General features: G+C 42.5%; 2 protein-coding genes across 7 annotated transcripts; one reads left to right on the top strand and one right to left on the bottom strand.

Moving 5' to 3' along the window:
* The first annotated feature begins 47 nt into the window (after positions 1 to 47).
* LOC128880733 (endothelin-converting enzyme homolog) lies at positions 48 to 10,071 on the top strand. 6 transcript variants are annotated; one of them, XM_054131112.1, is made up of 13 exons: positions 48 to 316; positions 4,101 to 4,226; positions 4,698 to 4,854; positions 5,083 to 5,292; positions 5,609 to 5,889; positions 5,957 to 6,055; positions 6,154 to 6,324; positions 6,385 to 6,533; positions 6,614 to 6,836; positions 6,895 to 7,354; positions 7,446 to 7,592; positions 7,669 to 7,808; positions 7,983 to 10,071. In XM_054131112.1, the coding sequence occupies exons 1-13, from the start codon at positions 305 to 307 to the stop codon at positions 8,157 to 8,159; spliced, it is 2,352 nt and encodes a 783-aa protein (XP_053987087.1). In that variant the 5' UTR covers positions 48 to 304; the 3' UTR covers positions 8,160 to 10,071. The 6 variants fall into 6 exon arrangements, with proteins under 6 accessions (XP_053987087.1, XP_053987088.1, XP_053987085.1 ...); XM_054131113.1 differs by having other exon boundaries at positions 49 to 316; positions 4,101 to 4,214; XM_054131110.1 differs by lacking the exon at positions 48 to 316 and adding an exon at positions 2,347 to 2,725.
* A 143-nt stretch (positions 10,072 to 10,214) lies between these two features.
* Positions 10,215 to 13,657, bottom strand: LOC128881111 (uncharacterized). The gene is made up of 8 exons (XM_054131845.1): positions 13,637 to 13,657; positions 13,351 to 13,572; positions 13,172 to 13,266; positions 12,287 to 12,424; positions 11,834 to 12,069; positions 11,542 to 11,762; positions 10,864 to 11,129; positions 10,215 to 10,789 (listed from the first exon to the last, which is right to left on the bottom strand). Exons 1-8 carry the CDS (start codon positions 13,655 to 13,657, stop codon positions 10,576 to 10,578), a joined length of 1,413 nt encoding a protein of 470 aa, XP_053987820.1. The 3' UTR covers positions 10,215 to 10,575.
* Between the last annotated feature and the right edge of the window lie 5,041 nt (positions 13,658 to 18,698).

Genomic DNA, 18,698 nt, shown 5'->3' with positions numbered 1-18,698 from the left:
AGAGGATTGGGTAGAGGGGTTGGAGGTGCGTCGAAGCATCCCCATGAGAGAGACAGCCACGCAAGGCTGGGAACGCCGATATAGCGGCCGAGCTGCGACAAAAACGAGCTGGAAGATGTCATAGTCTCGGGGACAAACGGAGTTCCGCGTAACACCTCTTTTTATCCTCGATCTTCTATCCACCCTTCTCCCTTTCTGTCATCCTGAAACCCCCTTCGCCGTGGGAGCACCAGCCTCGCTCCCAATATAGTGAATCAATAATTACAGTGACAGTGCGGTGATTACGCGATCCGTGCCGGGCAAGATGTCGGTGAAGGTGAGTGTTGCGATTCAATATACAGAATTTTTTGGGAATCGTTGCTCTAACGTTGTATTCGAAGCTGTTTCGTTATGCTCTCTAGATTTCGAATATCTTGGCTTTCGTATTGGCGAGATTCGCGTTATGTAATTGTTCGCGTTGAGAACAATCTATCGTTTGATTGATCGAACACTGTGTTAGGGTCGATCGAAATTGTATGAGATAGATCGTGCTCGAAAATCGGTTGATGAAAGGTATCTCGTTCCTAGGCTCCGATATGGTCGCATTCGTTGCTACCTATGGCAGGGATGTACCGTTTTGTTCGGATGGAAAATCAAATTTTTTATTTAGGATATGTTGCGATAGATTTTAAGTGTTTATTCGCAAAATTCTAAGGCGACAGTTGAAGATTTAAAAATGATATAGACTTTTGAGTGAAACACTGTACAGACAGTTAAAATATAATAATAGTTTAAAACTATGGTTCCACTGGTTGCTATCTATGGCAGGATGTACCGTGGCCAGGATGTCGGTGATTCTGTTCGAATGAGAAATCAACTTTTTAATTAAGTATATGTTGTGGCAGAGTTCAAGATTTTATTTTTACAATGATAGGGTGATATTCAAAGGTTTCAAAATGATACAGACTTTTGAGTGGAACGTGCAGCTCAACTTATTATTACTTGGTTTATTAGGTTGTGAAGGTTGTGTAGCCAACTATAACACTTTATTTCTAGAGTGGGGAATAGTCTGTAATAAACACAAATTGCCTCTCCGTTGCTTCCCTTATCCAAAGGACCTTGAATCGTTTTCCAAGCCTCAGGCTATAAAAATCCTTGATTCCTCCCTGATAGCCCGTTAAATGGAACGGAGGTTTCGTTATCGTTATCGATATCGATATCGATACAATTTCACGAAGCGACCACTTTTTTCTCGTTCGATACGAACTGCAGGCGCCTAACAAATACTCGGGCACGAGTCACCAACGAACACGCGATACGCGTTGGATTCGCGATGGGCGGGCAATCGCGCGATTACAAACTCGTCTGTAATTCAATGCTTGTCGTGCCCCTATCGTCGATACCATGGCGGGAGACGAAACGTTCAATTGGAAACTTGAAACGTTTCAGAGCAGTTCTATACGGTGCTATACGGAGAATCAATTTTCTTTTTAACGATACTTGGAAACGTGTTATTACTTTCGAGCTGGTCCACGAGACTGTTATTTTTAGACTAAAAAGGTACACTTTGTGGCATACGAAGAGGAACGTTTGGAATTTTTGAATATTCCGTATTTTAATGAATTCTGACAATAATGACGAGCTGAAAAGTGGTTTCTGATCATTTCTATTAGTCTGATCGTCGTATCTGCCAATTATTCAAGTTTCAGTTGTTCCTCGCTCGATCCTCGCCGAAGGCATAACGAAGCGAAACGGTATCGGGACAGATACGGTAATTATATTAACGTCGCCACAAGTGTCCGTTTCCTGCCAGAACTGCCGCGTACGAAACCGAGCGGCTCGATTGGACCCGCGTGCGCGTGCTCACGCGGATCCGCTTGCGTACACGCGTGCTAATGACGCGTGCAGGCGGCCTGCAATTCCGACCTCACAAGCCTCGCCACGCTTTATTCGCGTCAACGATCCTCCGAGTCTTCTTTGCCATTGCCGTTGGTGAGACAGCCACCAACCTGTTAAGCTAATTAATATCGGGCTTGAATATTTTCTGGAATCTAATTGAAAATTTCACCATTTCACGTTTCTAAGAAGTTATAGTTTTAACGCGCGGCATTCGACGCACCCACTTTTTATATTTAAACATCTTATTAAAAGTTTCCAACCATTAGCTCGCTATTATTCGCGACAAAGGATAAACAAATGATTCTTTGTCGCGAGTGATACCGATTACCGGAGGTTGCTGCAACTAGAGACCCTGAGGGAGGTAGAAGGAAACAGAGTTGAAATGGTGAAAATGGTGAAAATTGCCTCGAAACTGATGAAAATCCTGTCATCGAGAACTATCGTTATCAGCCAAGTTACCGACTGGACTCAAACGTTACACGGATGGCATTTCACGGAGCGCATAGACTAGTTTTCTCGATCGCATCGCGACGACTGGGTCACGTTATCGGCCCGTCGAATACCTTCCCTCCAGAACTATCGAGGCGTCGCGTCGTGATAGCGCGTGATCGCGAGCGACGCACGAATCGTGCTAGACGCCCGCGCCAGTTCGACGCTCGATCGCGCGGCGTCTGGACTTGGAGCGTCGTTTTCGTTTCTATTTAGCGTACAGAGAAACGTGAAACGTTTCTCGATCGTGTTCGAGACGCGATTTTCGTTCGTGCAGCGTTGTCAGGGCGTTATTCGCGCGCGATCCGAGATGAGCGAGCGACCCTGGTATTCGCTACGGCGTGACGGCGACTCGAGGGTACGTATTTTTAGTTTGGTCTAAAAATGTGTCATCAACCGCGCACAAATTTCGACGACGAATTTTCCACTTTGCTCGTAGAAACGCGAGTCGTTCGCGTGCGCGCCTTGGTCGCGTTTTGCGTGCAAAATTGCGTCGAATCCGCGGCGATCTTTTCCGCGAACGTATAGTGTCACGCGTCGCACCCAACTGTCGTCTACGTCTTTCTGCGTCATCGCGAAGCAATCGTTGGGAGATTCAGCGAACGTTTTTGTAGACGCTATGATCTATGTAGATCAGGGGTCGGCAAACTTTTTCTGACGACTCGAATAATAGGAATCGTTGGCTTTCAAGGGCTGAGAAGTGAGAGGTAACGCAGTGGATAGTTCTTCTACTTCATTTTGATATTGGTCTTTTTCATTTTACTTTTTTTCGTACACATAATCCTCGATTCACATGGAAGACCTATTCCTTGGTATATACTGTTTCAATCTTTTTGTTAGTATACATGGATAATATTACGGAAGAACTGTTTCTTGGAATAGGAATGTATGTAGATTGCAGGTGTTTCTGCATTTATCGAGAGTGATAATATGGAAAAATGAACAGATTTTTATTTGAATCTCATTTATCTATCTGAATCTGTAAAAATACTAATTTGCATAAGCATCCGCAGTCTAGTAATAAGATTCAATCGAATCATAGAATTACTGTTGAAGGTTTACTTCTTTTTTGTATATACAAAGAGGGGCAATTTTAATTTCAATAACACGTTAATCGTCGAGTTAGTCATTTATGGGTGACGGTGCTGTTTACCGAAGAACCAAATAAATTCATTTTAAATAGTCTGTAAACAAAATTTAATCTCAGTAAAAATGATCAAGTGTATTGGTCTGGCAGTGAAATCAAAAGTGTTAATAGACTTTATTTTACGAATGCTTAACTAGCAATTTCGCGATTTCGCTGTAAAATTTATTTAAAATCATTTTTTATATGTAATTTGCTAACGCTTGATCCAGAGATAAAGAGATCTCGCGATGTTGGTGAACGAGAAAGAGTCGATCTAGGCGGATATTACTTTGGATCGCGAAAATACATAGCGTCACAGTCGAAGATGTGTTCGTGATATTAGCTCGTGAAATCTTCTCGTAATCACAATACCGTTATCATTAAGATAATTGCCGTGCATGGGACGCGATTACTGCCGTCCGTACAAAAGATTTACGAGCGGCTAATTATATTATCTCGCATGCTAGGCTATTGTGCAACGGCGAGGCCAACCTCGGTGTTTTTATTCTAGCGTTAGTGTCTCTGCGTCAACCTTTCCTAAAAAAAAGTATACCGATTGTGTGGATATCAATGAGATATTAATCGTCACTTTTTCCTTTGTTTTCAGATGATGATGTATAAGCAGGCGGAGTTTGAGGACGAGGACAGCAGCAGCATCGGGTCCGTAGCTCTCAACAGCGAGGGCATCAGCACGTCCGCGACTCATATTAGATATCGTTCGGTACGTTTCAAGGTATAACAAGGAACATTTACACAACGTATTAATAAATCTTTGCAAATATGTAGCGTATATAAAATAGAAAGATTTTCATAATTTAGAATAGAAACCAGGAATAGAATTTGAAGTGACTTGAATTCACGTCAGCGGTCGCGAATGTGTTAAGAGTTTTTCTGTTAATTTTAGCAAATAAAAACTTATTTCTCTTTTACTCGAAATTTATCCAAGTCGAAATGTTTTCTAAATAACAATTTTGGCCATCTCTGTTTGCAAGCGATGGTAAAGTTCTATACTTGTTGAAACAATCCGGGTGACTTTTACGATCGAATCGGCGCTACAACGACTAATTTCTCAGGAGACGATTACGGTTATTAGACTGTGAGCGATAGAGCTATCCTAGCAATAAGACGGTGCCAACTGTCGCGAGTTTCTAACGCGCTTAAACGATCTTCGTCGGCCGCGATACAGCGTTTGTTTGTTGCGCAGGGGACGTCGCTGTGGAGAGCGAGAAGCACGCTGGAGAGATGCCTGTTTATCATTTGCATCGGCCTATTGCTGATGGTCGTGTTGCTGTCGATAGTTATCAGCAGCAAGAACGGCTGGGACGAGGCGCAGATACTTCACGTGACTTCCCACGGAGAAGGTACCACTTGTAGGACCAAACGTTCACTAATTTTAACTCTTTCTAATAAATTCTTCAGCTACTATTTTCGTCTTTTACGATACTCGTTTCAGAGACCGAGTGGCTGAACGATTCATCTATTTTCAGTCGTACAAATAAATCTGAAATTTGTATTCAGAATAAAATGTTCCCAACGCAGTTTAGTTTTGTGTCGATTCAATTGTTCATACCAGTGGATCTCGTTTTCAGACGGCACGCACTGCCTGACGAAACATTGCGTGACGGTAGCTGCGTCCAGTATAAACAGTATAGATTGGTCCGTCGATCCGTGCGATGATTTCTACGAGTACGCCTGCGGTGGATGGATAAAAAAGAACCCTATACCGGATGGGAACAGCATGTGGGGAACATTCGACAAACTGAAGCAAGAAAACGAGTTGGTGCTCAAGAACATTCTTGGTAATTCTCAGGCAACACGTTGAATTTGTGTTAATATCAACACTTGTAACGACTAGCCAGTAAACTATCCACGCTATTTGACAATGTAGCTTATCATGTAAGATACAAAAAACCGTGAAACAAACACGAAATCGTCAAGTATACAAAATATTACAAAATATCTATAGATATCTAAGATATAATACAATATAAAAAATATATATATATATATATCTATAAATAAGTTAGTTACTTTTAGAGAAAGCTATACTTTTTACGGAAAGCGTTAATCGAGGACGATTGTAATATTAATCGCAGCTGGTTTTTGTTTAAAAAGAGAAACCGCTAAACAATATGAAGTCGAAGGCTGAGAGAAAGGCCAAGTATTACTTCATGTCCTGTATGGACGCGAACGATACCATCGAGACCCTCGGTGCGAAGCCTATGCTCGACTTGTTGGATTCTATTGGTGGCTGGAACATCTCTGGGAAATTCAATCTGAGCTCGTGGTCTTTGCAGAACAGCATGCAACTTCTGCAAAACGTTTACAACATGGACGGTTTATTTACATGGGCGGTGAACGAGGACGATCGAAATAGTACCAGGCACATTATACAAGTGAGACACGCGTCAGCGATTCTTGGTAAATTTAGGACATCGTCTAACGAAAAGGTTTATTTTCCAGATCGATCAGGGAGGTCTGACTTTGCCAACCGCTGACAATTACTTGAACGTTACCGAGAACAGCAAAGTGTTGCTTGCCTATCTAGACTACATGACGAAGGTACATCAACTACGAATAGTCGAGTAGATTACCGCGTGTTTCGTTGGCGGATCCTAGCACTTGATGAATCGAGTACAGGCGCTCGTGCACGTTTACAGATCGGCGTGCTGCTAGGTGGCGAGAAGAACGCGACCAGGGTACAGATGCTCGAGGTGATCGATTTCGAGACGAAGCTGGCCAAGATCATGACGCCTCTGGAGGAACGTAGGGACGAAGAAAAGCTTTACAACCCGATGACGTTGAACGAGCTTCAACGTAAAGCACCTTTCGTGAGTGATATTTCTGCTATATATATATATATATAGAATTCCAATCGAATGTATTTCTAGATGTCTTGGGTGGACTACTTTCAAAACGCGACGCGTTTAGTCAACAAGAAGATCAGCAGCGACGCGACGATCGTCAACTTCGCACCGGAATATTTTGTCAAGTTGTCGAAACTCGTGCTGGAGTACAACAAGACGGACGCTGGAAAAGTGTAAGTTCGATCACGTATCGCGATTAATTTTTGCTTCCATGATCCATCGTTGTCTACTTGAACTCTTTTTCTTTCCACAGAATACTGAATAACTACCTGGTTTGGCAGACCGTGAGGCCCCTGACGGGGTGCTTGTCGAAGCCCTTCCGTGACGCTTACAAGGGCCTCAGGAAAGCCTTGATCGGCTCGGAGGGCCGCGAGGAGCAGTGGCGTTATTGCGTCAGCGATACGGACAACGCGATGGGCTTTGCGATCGGCGCCATGTTCGTACGAGACGTCTTCCACGGGAGGAGCAAACCCATGGTTAGTTCGAACTCGCGTAAGGATCGCGGCCTCTACATCTAATGGACATCGATTCCAGGCGGAGCAGATGATCGATCAGGTACGGCAAGCTTTCACGAAAAACTTGAAGAATCTCGATTGGATGGACGCGGAGACCAGGCAAGCCGCCGAGGAGAAAGCGAACGCCATCACCGATATGATCGGTTTCCCAAATTTCATACTGGACCCCAATCAGCTGGACGACCTTTACAGAGATTTGTACATTAAGCAGAACGAATACTTTCAGAATACCATACGGGTGAACAAGTATAATTTACGAAAGAACCTGGAGAAGCTCGATCAGCCCGTGAACAAGACCACTTGGATCATGACGCCGCCCACCGTGAACGCTTATTACAGGCCTACCAAAAATCAAATGGTCCTACCCGCTGGTATCCTACAGAGTCCGTTCTATGACATGGAGAACCCTAGTAGCTTAAATTTCGGTGGTATAGGAGTCGTCATGGGCCACGAGCTGACTCACGCGTTCGACGATCAAGGTACCACTCCTACAGTTTCGTTGATGGACGAATACACGTATTCCTTACGCACGATGGTATAATTGTTTGCCTTTCGCTTCGCGGTCCTCAGGAAGGGAATACGATTTACACGGGAACTTGAATCAGTGGTGGAACAACGCGACGATAGAAAGGTTCAAAAATAGAACGGAATGTTTCGTAGAACAGTACAACAGCTTCGAGATACACGGTCGGCACGTGAACGGACGGCAGACTTTGGGTAATAAGAGTAACAAGACGCCGACGTATTAGCCAAGTAAAAAACGCAAACAAAAATTAATCGACTTGGTTTGCAGGAGAAAATATTGCCGACAACGGAGGCCTCGAAGCAGCGTACCACGCGTACCTCACGACGCCTAAAAGCTACAAGGATCAGCTACCATTACCTGGTCTCAATCTAACGCATCGTCAGCTGTTCTTTCTGAATTTTGCTCAGGTAATACCACTATGCCTTCAGTCAGAGATTAACCCTTTTGCCACGATTACTTTATTCGAGTAGAACAACTCTGATTTTGATGCATTTTCTATTAGTGCTGATGCGTGGCGATATAGTTATGCTCCGCAGTGAATCTCTCTAACAATCATATCCGTTTTAAATTGCTGTCGATAGGTCTGGTGTTCAGCTGCAACGTCCGAGGCGATTGTTCTCCAAATCGAGAAAGATTCTCATTGTCCGGCGAAATTCAGAGTGATAGGACCTCTTTCGAATCTCCCCGAGTTCGCTACCGAATTCAATTGTCCGAAAGGCTCGCGAATGAATCCGGTTCACAAATGCGAGGTGTGGTAACGCGCCATGTTTTCGATCGCTCTGATTTCCGGTGTAGCGAACGAGTCGTCGAATGGCTCCTTTTCGATTCAATTCGTGCAATCAACGAGTCGTTCGATGAAGGACCGAATTACTTGAATCGGTCGAGGGCAATCCTCTTGGCGGATCAGCGATTCAAATGTCGACGATGAATCTTCGGGAGATGTGTTGCGCAACAGCGCGATCGTCTTTGGGGATCGCTGACACCTCGTTCATGCAAACGACGATGAAAATGTTCGAATTCCATTTCAATGTCGTTCGAATGGGTTCGAATGGTGCGTAACGAGGGCATTGATTTTACGATGCGATATTATTCGGACCGGTCAAGTACTTCCATTTGTTGAATCCTCGATCGTTGATTTATCGAGAACCGTCGAGATCGCAACGTGCCACACTTTTGGGACTCCGTATGTTTGCAACGAATGCCAGAGATGCAATTTTATATACCGATCCAAGGTCCGAGATTTCGCGTATAGGACGAAAGTTGAGCGTTTCTCACGGTGCAAAACTTTTGCGCGTTTAGGCGTCTCGATTCTTTCGGAACAATCGATAGGAATGCTCGCTACGCGACCATCAAGGCACTAGGACCATTATATGAATTTATTGCTCTTTCTTATATAGCTATTTTAACGCGACCCAGAGCGATAGGTTTTCCGACTAATCAGTGTTCACTGTGGTTCATCGCGATCGATCACCGAACCGACCGACATTGCACCGTAAGCGAACGTAAAGTCATTTTTTACTTTTATACTTGTATTATTCGATTGTCAGTCGATTCGAGTATAGGTACATTCACGACACGAAAGATTCAATGAAATTTCCGCGAACGCTCATGCCAACTGGAACGACCTGTATAATCGCCGAATATTTATCGAATTGATACAAACGTTTTCATCCTTAGCTGCAGTACATTACTTTCCCATAGGTCGAAATAGAGGGTATGTACTATTGTTCAAGGTCGATTTACTTTGCTTTGCTCGCATCAGGAGGATTCTCGAAGATCTCGATGAGCCATAGCGATCTTGAATCGCAAACACGGTGCCGTAATTTTCTGCAGGCAGGATCTAACGTTTAAGCTTAAGAAGTTTAATTTTATAAACAAGCTACGGGCTAGTTATATAGAGCGGAGTTAGTACGTTAATCTAGGGGACGCGTTTTCACGCACTACGGGTGCCGAGACGAAATATTTTTCAATGTGCTTAAGTGTATATTTTCATCCTGTCTCGTGCTGCTCAGTATTCGAGCAAATCAAAAAGTTCTCCTTTCGTTTGCTACAGATGTATCGAGAGGATTGTATACAGTGTATAGGTGTAAACCAAATTATAGTCTACTTTAAGAAATTATTTGTACAAAAAAGTGGTGTCGATAGGTTTCCACGCGTGCAACCACGAGATCTTTTAAATCAAACGAATCGCAAAAAGGACGAGAAACGATGTGAAAGTCATTTGGCGCGATATAACTACTCTGTAACTGATACGTCTGTTAACTATGTGCCGTGAATCTTTATTTTTCATTGTTTCAAAGTATTGTTAAGTATAGTTAAGTATAGTTATTAGAAGGAAAAAGCCGATTGTATACTTTAAGCGCGTAAGATGTGTCCGAGTGGTTCTTTTTATACTCGTTTGGTGACGACTGACGAGTGAGAACAAAATTGTCAGCAACCACACCCTTTCTTTGTATGTTACATTTTACAAAACAAGCGAAGCTAGATAACGCCAATAATTCATCGATGCTGGAACGCAAGAGAACGATGAAGAAAAATTTTATGCGTCGTGCGAGTAGCTCTTAGAGGGCGGGAATTATTTCGATTGCGCCACTAATATTATACAATATCATTGGAGATATTTATTAATGACGCACGTGTAAATCAAATAAAGAACGAATTAAATAACGATCAGATTGCTTTATAAATTGCAGGGAAGGAGGTTTTTGTTTCTTCCGTTGCTCCAGAGAAAAAGTTTGAACTAGTCGTGTTGGAGAAGGTAAGAAATGAAATGGAAATATTTTAATATGTTTTTATATATGTGTAGAGAATGTTGATCGTAACGTACCGCGCGATTTTTTGATAAAAATGTTTGGCAGAACAGTTGATTAGTACTCGGTCGGCTGCAAGATCACCCTGATTGTTTTAAACGACACTGATCAAATAAGGGGTGACATTCGTAACATTGTAGCTGGTGAAAAGACGAGTTGAGCGATCTACTATACCGTGACCCTGAAATGTGTGTCAAATGAAAAATGAATGTTCTTCAAATAAGGTGAAAATGTCTGATAAATCGTGAGAACCGTCACAATAAACATACTTGCTACATATATTTTATTTTGTTTACCTTCAATTCTTGTTAATCATATTCGCGTTAGATTAAATAATTATAGTGACATCCTGTCCGAAGAATGACTATTTTGTGCGTAACTTGTACCAAATGTTTTCCAGAATGCAGATGAAAGCACTCAGTATCATCATGTAAATGAGCCCCAAGAGTAGAAAATGAATATGAGCGTATTCCACCGGTTGAAACATTGACTGTTGATTTTCCGAGCTCTCTATACCCTCGGGCATCCATTTCCTTTCAAGGTACTTGAACAATCCCGCAGAGTAAAGTCGCATCAGGCTACCAAAAAGCAAAAATGTTCTATTTAAAAATATTTCACGAGAATTCAACAGGAAATTATAAACAACACTTACTAGACGTTTATCAAGCGTCGATGCTCGGCAAATCTAGCATGCAGGAATGAAATCTTGAGACGCCAGTAACGATGAGGCGTTTGAACGATACGGCAGGCGTGCTGAACACGTCGATAAATCGGCAGAAATACGTCTGGGACCTCCAAGTAAGCGAAACCTGGCTTGCAAAGTTGGGAATCCAACGTACTAATGTCTCTCATGTCTGGACAGTCGTTATTGACTAGCTTCTTCCACTCCTTCTTCACTTTACCCCACGGCGAACCGTTCTGTCAAATGTAACGTCGATCGAACGAATCTGATACTACTATCAGAAAGTATTGACACATCACCTACTTCTGAAATATGTATTAACGGGATACTCTTTGTTTTTTACTTTTTTCGAGATACGTGGACGATCGATCTGAAGTCATTGAAATATCTCGGGCACTATGCATCGGATAAAAAAAAGTGGGTAATGAAAGTTGTTGGTCTCGAAGAGGGACATCCGATGATACCAACACTCGACCCCCACCGTCGCTCCGTTGGAGCTATAAAAAATCTATGTCTTAATCCTCCCAGAAAAGAGAATTCAATCCTCCTTTAATATGTGAATTCGAGGTGTAAAGATATTCCAGAGAAGGAAGGAGCTTGTGCCAATACTTTCTGGAGCCTCTGTAGAAAATGCAATTATAAAATTACCTCCGTGAAGTGAATATAGGCACTGCTATCGTTCCTCACGCAAACGGAGTGACTTCGTTTCTGCAGCGCATCCTCCAGGCTTGTTAACGGAACAGAGTTTCCACGTATCGCTAGATAAGAGGTGAGGGTGCTGCTGAATCCGTTGTACAGCAACATTCCTGTTATCAAATGCGACAGAACAATCAACCTCAGCGGCCACGAAAACGGTGTTCTCTGGCATCCTAAATAAGGAGACATCGAATCCTGTAATAATATACGTATCGAACGACGCCGACGTTTCGAATTCCTTTACCTTGACCGTTCAGGCTGCTTAGGACTACGAGGAGATCGAACGAGATCGATGAAAATTCATGGTCGCTCTCCACGTTATTTGACTGTGTAATTTTCTGTAGGTAATACACTCCTGCGATGGTGGCCGCGGTGACCAGAACGAACATCAGGATGCACAACCGCAGTCCTCGACTGAAGACCTTCGTGTACCATTGCTGTGAAACTCTTGTTCCATCGGACTGCACGAATAGGCCGTATCTATGGCGACGTACAATTACGAGAGAAATATCTTCGGAAGTGAGTCTATTAGGTGATCAGAAAAGTTGTGTCGCTCTGTTGTGGCGGCAGGAAAGAAACGTGCAAAACGTGTAGAAAGAAAGCAATTCGATCATTAAAACAGTTATTCTCGCATGCAGTAACAACGTTTCAAGTGAATAGGTGTACGAAATCGAAATATAAATTAGGGATGGCTTACGAGATAGTCGTAATCGGAGTGCTGTAAGTGTAATAACCGGAGGTGTCGGAATAAATCACCGTGGCTACCAGTAGTGCGTGAGCCTGTCCATTCATCAGCGTCTGGCTGGCCGACGGTCCTGCTTTTCGGTAAATCGTCCTGCATAATCGACGAACAAACGCCTTTATTACGGTGCACGCACCAGCCCGCCACTATTTTCTCTTCCCTTCTGCCACCCCCGTTTTCCCCGTGGTACTATACTTATACCTGTCTAGACGAATGAATCATACGAGTATTTTGACCCACCGACGTGTGTGGCTGGTACACGGAAAATTGGTCAGATTCCTCGTAGGGTCTTTCGACGATCGCAAATACGTATGCACGCGTATCATTCCGACGCTCGTCTGCGCCGCCCGTGAAATTCACGCGAATGAATCGACAGGTAACAGGTGTATAAACGTTAGAAACTAGAAAGTATTGGGCTGTCGTGTATCGAACGTTATCCTCAAAATTATGCTGGTTGCGATCGCTCTCGAAATGAAAATGTATAAATATGAATGAATGTTCTGGGAAGGCGAATCCTTCTGTGTTTTTTTTTTTGTTTATATGTACATAGGTGCAAGTGTAGCGATGGAGACCTTGGGTTAGCGAATGAAATCCTTTATCGAGGTAGAACAACCATTCGTATAATTGAACGAACACACTTTTTGGAGATTTTTTAAAAAACTGGTTATATAGAGATTGTTTAAATGTTTGTTTCACAAGTTTCATTCTTTAAATAAGTTCTATCTATTCGCGACGATTTTATGTAATTTTTATACTTGGTTATTAGTATTCTCACTTTCGGTAGAGTAAATAAAAAGAAGTGTTAACAGTGTTAAAAAATTAACCAACATCGATACACACTTGAAACCCAAGACTTCTTCCAGAGTAGTCCATATGTCCCCGATGAAACCAGTCACTCCAGTGTTGTTGGCGACCCTCAGAATGTACGGATGCATCTAAAAATATACATCGATACACGTGACTTTGCAATCTCGATAAAACACTAAATTAGAGTTCAGGATGTTTTTAGGATTGCCTACGACATCTGCAGCGACGACGATGGTCCTTCCTCGCAAGTCGTTTGCCATTTTTACGCTACATATTGCGGTGCCGTTCAGTTTCACAGCTTGGATCTCTTCGAATTCTTCTGTAAGAGGATTCCATCGCCAAATATGCCCTGGTATCGTGTGAAAGATTTTCTTCTCCCCACTGTGCCGTAGTAATCGTATGCAAGTTTCAGCAGCGGTTAACGCGAAGAGCGTCTGTAAAAGTTTGCCCAGAGTTCGAATAAATTTCTGGTTAGAGTAATCTGTGTTGTGTGCTTACAGATAGAAGAAGGACCTTCATGGTGCCTCGAATGCTTCTATACTGAATACAATCTCCGTTCGATTTTTACTTTTCGAGCAACAAGGTGACTAGGCATCCGACTTAGAAGGGCATAATTGACAGGTCTGACGAATGGAGGACCTGTCATCGTGAGGTATTTTGTTGACGAGGCTGCTATTCTAGACATATTTTTTAGGTTTTTATGTTAGAGGAAGAAGCCAGTGGAATTGACGAGGGAAAGAATTATTAATATTATTGTTGCATCGTGTTTAAGTAGTATTCTTGGAGATACATGAAACATTGTATATGACGAAAAGATAGTTGACTCCATAAATTTGTTCAACTAAACACAAGTATGTCTGTTTGTATAACTAAAAAGGTTTTTCCAAAAAGTTTCCCATCATTTAGTGCTGGTATAATTTGTTACATTTTCAATGGAATTATAGATAAAATCCTGATTTTCGTATAAAGAAACAGTTATGGATTTTATGCTCTTAAAAATTGTATTAAATTCTGAACAAATTGATTTTATCTCAAGTCTAATAAGAAAAGTTGTAATAGGAAGTATAAATAATCTTTTTTCCTGTCAAATGATCAATGATTGCAGTTTCCTTCAAATCCTAGGTAAACCTTCTTGTCTTTCTCAAGTTAGAACCTTGATTACAGTTGGCAAGGTAGACTGCTGCACGATTTCCAAGAATTAATGATCGCACCATCTGTCACACCCCAATGAAGGATAATCAAAGAACGAAAGGACCAAGAATAATTCTCTAAAAAATCAATGGGAAGTATAACTCTTTATTTATTGAATATTAAATGCTCCGTTAAATTGCATTAAGATATTTCGCAACTGCATACGGTAATACAGATTCGAGAACGCGAGCGTCACCAGACATCAATCTCCGCGGTTGGACCAATCGCGCTGCAGCGAGATGCGCGTCGGTAATGCGTCGTGGAAAGTCGTTTGCGCGCCTTCTTCGATCGATCTCGAGGATCTCCAGATCGACGTCGGAAAAATCCAATGACATTGGCCGTGAATATGTTCCAGGACGACGAAAGAACCATATTCCGCATCATTCAAATCTTCAACCCTCGAGCAATGTCCAGAACCGAAATTTCCTTCACGAATCCTGCGCGGTGAGTAAAATTTCGAACATCAATTATCTTCCTAACTTGAAATATTCTCCTAGCGTCGCGCGTCGAATAGATTTCCATTCCACAGACCGCCGATATGTTTGCTCTGAATGTTTAACGAAGAAGAAGCGTATTCGTGAGGCACACGGTACGAAATAAGAGGTCTGAGAATCGAGTGATGCCTACGGGTGCAATCGTTTATCGATTTGAAAATTGCGTAACATTTACGAAAATTATGCAGCGCGTCGAGCCGTCTAGGTGGCATAGCGAATGGTGATTTCGGTTTCAAAAAGAGTTCGTAGAAAACGCGATTCGCGTGTCTGGACCAATTACAGTGATGGGTCGACGCGACGCGACGCGACGGTTTATTTGAATCGTGTGGAACGGTGTACGTTTGCGAAGCGTTCGACCAAGACCCTCGACGCCGTCGAAAACGCGACGCATAAGTATGACTGTTAGGCGCTTGGTAATTTCTAGTCGCAATGTCATTACGAATGTCACGGTCGGCGATGTCTCGCTAAGAGTGTCTGTTCGCGATGGGCGCGTTTTCTTGCAGTTTGTTGCGCGTCGACCGCGCGCTCCTTAATTCAACGAGGCTGCTCGTTGAATTTAATTCAAGTATATGTATATGTCTGTTGGCTATCGGTCGGTAAAGTGTTAGCAATTCTTTTCTGTTTCTGAATATTTCTTTATCACAAAAAGACGCTGAACATTTTTTAAATGGCGATACTGGTCAGAGAAATAGCGGAATGTAGCTGAAGAACGTGATACATTTATGTGACCAGGAATAAAACGATTCCAGATGTCGTGTTGGTTCGAGTTCCATAATGTATTACTTGAATATGCGTAGGAGTGTTTAGGGACGTTAGCTTGGAGAAAGAAGTTTTGAGAAGAAGAACGTTAAAGTTAGACAGGCACCAATTAACTGTGCTGTTCGTCGTCTTCTCACAATGTTCTTTTTCAAGCTAACAAAGCTTTTGTTATACCAAGAGTATGTAGAAATGAACGTTTAATCGATTTTCTCGAACTTGTAGAGCAGAATATCTAAAATCGAAGCGATCACGTGGACGATTCGAGTCTCGTTGAGCAAGAGTGACCAGAAGCGTATAGGAAAAAGGGAATTTCGGAGGGCTGTGAAACGGTAGGCGATGGCTCAGCTCGTTAGCGCGATACAACGGCGTAAAAAAAAGCGAAAAGATATCGGGGATCCTTTTCTGGAGCCACCTGCTGCTGGTGCAAGTGCAATGGGCGATGGTAGAGCCCAGCAGCCCTCGATTGGCCCTCACGATGACAGACATCAGCGACGTGTGGGGCAACAGGAAACATGTGGACGACGCCGACGGTTTCACGCACTCCCGTGGCCCGGATTCACCGATTTCTTCCTTCTCCGCGTTTTCACAAGCTCGCTAGTCGATAACTCACAGTCTCTGGGCTCCGCCCTGTCTCGAATTGCGCTCCCTAAATAACTTAGGAAACTAAACAAAATTACAGTTTCTTTTTCGATCTTTAAATAAGTTAGCGGATGACTTTGTTTGTTTGTTTAGGTCGCAGTAAGAATAATATTATTTACAGGGAACAGTCATGTGAATTAAATAAGCTTTTATTATGTAGATTCATCAATGTATATAACATAATATTTGGATCTTCTTCTCCAAATATCGACAGTTTTCCATAAAGGTTCTCAAAGGTTCAAACTCCCATTACATATAAACAAAGAGAACTTAATCAATGTGTTTAAATTGTCAAGTTAGCGTCCCTCTGTAACAGTGGGTTCGGCCAATTACCTGCCCGTTGCTACGGAACTGTTATTACGTATAAAAAAGTTTGATTACTCGCCGATCGAAAGTCGCGATAGCGATGCAACACCGGATGAACGGTCGTTAACGAACATTGTATCGTAAGAGTTCGATGATGTGCACGATATTCTTTTTTTTATGAATGCAGTTGAGATTGGTACCGTGACGAAAACAAGCAGAAGGAGAACGAAAATTGATATTGGTTATTAAATTTCATTCGACGATGTAATCTTCGCGATTAACTCTAGTGGAAAATAAAAGATGTCGGTGTTGAACGTTCGGCCGAGTAAAATATTGTTCCGAAACAAGTCCAGGCGTCGAGGACACATCTTTCTTTTCCTTTTCGTGGCCGACGATTATCAACAGTTATCCCAGTTACTTTTATCCCAGATTTGCAGATTTCCACCTGTTTAACGATAAACTATATCTTTATATAGGCAGACGTCCGGCAATAATTATCGTTGAAATCAGCTCTTATTCTTACACGTGTCTTGTATACACAACTAGTACATGAACTTTTGCCGCATTTAGGAGACATTGTAATCTGTTTTCAAAAAAATATACAAACAAAGTTGACCCCGCAACATTCGTCTTTTTACTTTGTTCGTGAACTTTGTTTCGTATTCCGTGCCACCGTAGAATGATCGAAGAAGGATTCCTTCGGCGAATAAAATCCACGTTCGAAGCAAAAATAACTGATTTCACTATTCCGTAACGTGGTGCATCTCGGGGCGAGCGAGCATGCGTTGTTCGATGCGCGGGATTTGAATCGTTTTGTATTTCAAATGTCGCGAAAAGAAAAAAAAGAAGAAGTGCGCCTATCTCGTCGATCCCCGTCTCCCTCGTCCACGCTCGCTCATTTTATTCTTGTTCTTTTTCGTTTGCTATCGCATCTGCTTCATCTTCTGGACAGTGCGCTCCGAGCGTGCCCTCGATTCGGATCGCATAAAAATTCGATCGATTTTTCGGCGTGACCGTGCACAAATTGCAGATGCTGCACGCCGCCAAGTCTTCATCGAATTTTAAATTTCCTCTTATGCTAAATCCTTCGAGATCCTGCCTCCTCGCTCGCCTCCTAGAATATCCTTTCGTGAAACCTTGAAATCACGCGCATTCGTTTCCATTTTCGAATTATCTCACGGCCAAAAGGAGAAAGAAATGACGGGGTCGCACGAGCCACTGTCGATTCACTTTTTTCTTATTCGTTTGGTAAAATCGTAAAATCGTAAAATCGTAACGTCCTGATGTTTTCCAGTTGAATTTTTTTCTCGAGAATTTACTTGTTTTGTCCGAACAAATACAAAATAAATTAGTAGCTTTGGAAAAGGTGACGCATTTTTATGCATAAATATTCACATATGTTTTAATCATATTTTATAGTGAAAAAGTTCTGAAAAAGTAAAGGTAACACAGAAAAAGAAGAGAAAAACATCTATGATACTTTGAAGCTTCGTAAAGCTAGGATTAAAATCGACCAAGTAATGGCCAAAATCCGGTAGGCATGAAAGAGTTACCGCACTTTTTACAGTTACTCTACACGCAAGTACGGTAAAGTCGGTGAATATTTATGCGGGTGGGCGGAATTTTTGTCCGTAGGCTCGCACCGATTCATCTTGGGTGAAATTCGCTCGCGTGAGTCTTGAATCGATTTCGCCTCGAATCGGAGAAACGCGGACGCGGAGATCGATTCATGGCGATCTCGGTGACGCGATGAATGAAGAGAGAGACCTGATAACGAAAACCGATAACCGAAAGAATAATGAAACGAATCGATTGGAATCGATACACGAAAGTGGATTCTGGCACGACGCGGGTGGTTATTGGGGGGATTCCCATTAGAAAGGCGGTTATCTAGATATTCATTGGAATTCATTTGAATGAAAAGTTTGAGGACACATGTGGAGATTTCTAAACATGTTTAAAGACTTTTAGATGTACCGTCTGAATTCTTTTAACCCTTTGCAGTAAATATATTTTATATTTGTATACGGATGAAGTTCTCAGAACGAGGACGACAGAGGCTAGGGGCAGTCCATCGGTCACCGATCGTAAAGACGATGCGCGGTAAGCTTTAACGTTGCTGACGATGAGTTGCAAAGCGCGTGTAAAGAGAAGCGCGGTGAAGAAGCGGA

Source organism: Hylaeus volcanicus, chromosome 8, assembly GCF_026283585.1.
Source record: "Hylaeus volcanicus isolate JK05 chromosome 8, UHH_iyHylVolc1.0_haploid, whole genome shotgun sequence".
NCBI classification, from domain to species: domain Eukaryota; kingdom Metazoa; phylum Arthropoda; class Insecta; order Hymenoptera; family Colletidae; genus Hylaeus; species Hylaeus volcanicus.
This window is presented reverse-complemented; position numbering and strand designations above follow the sequence as displayed.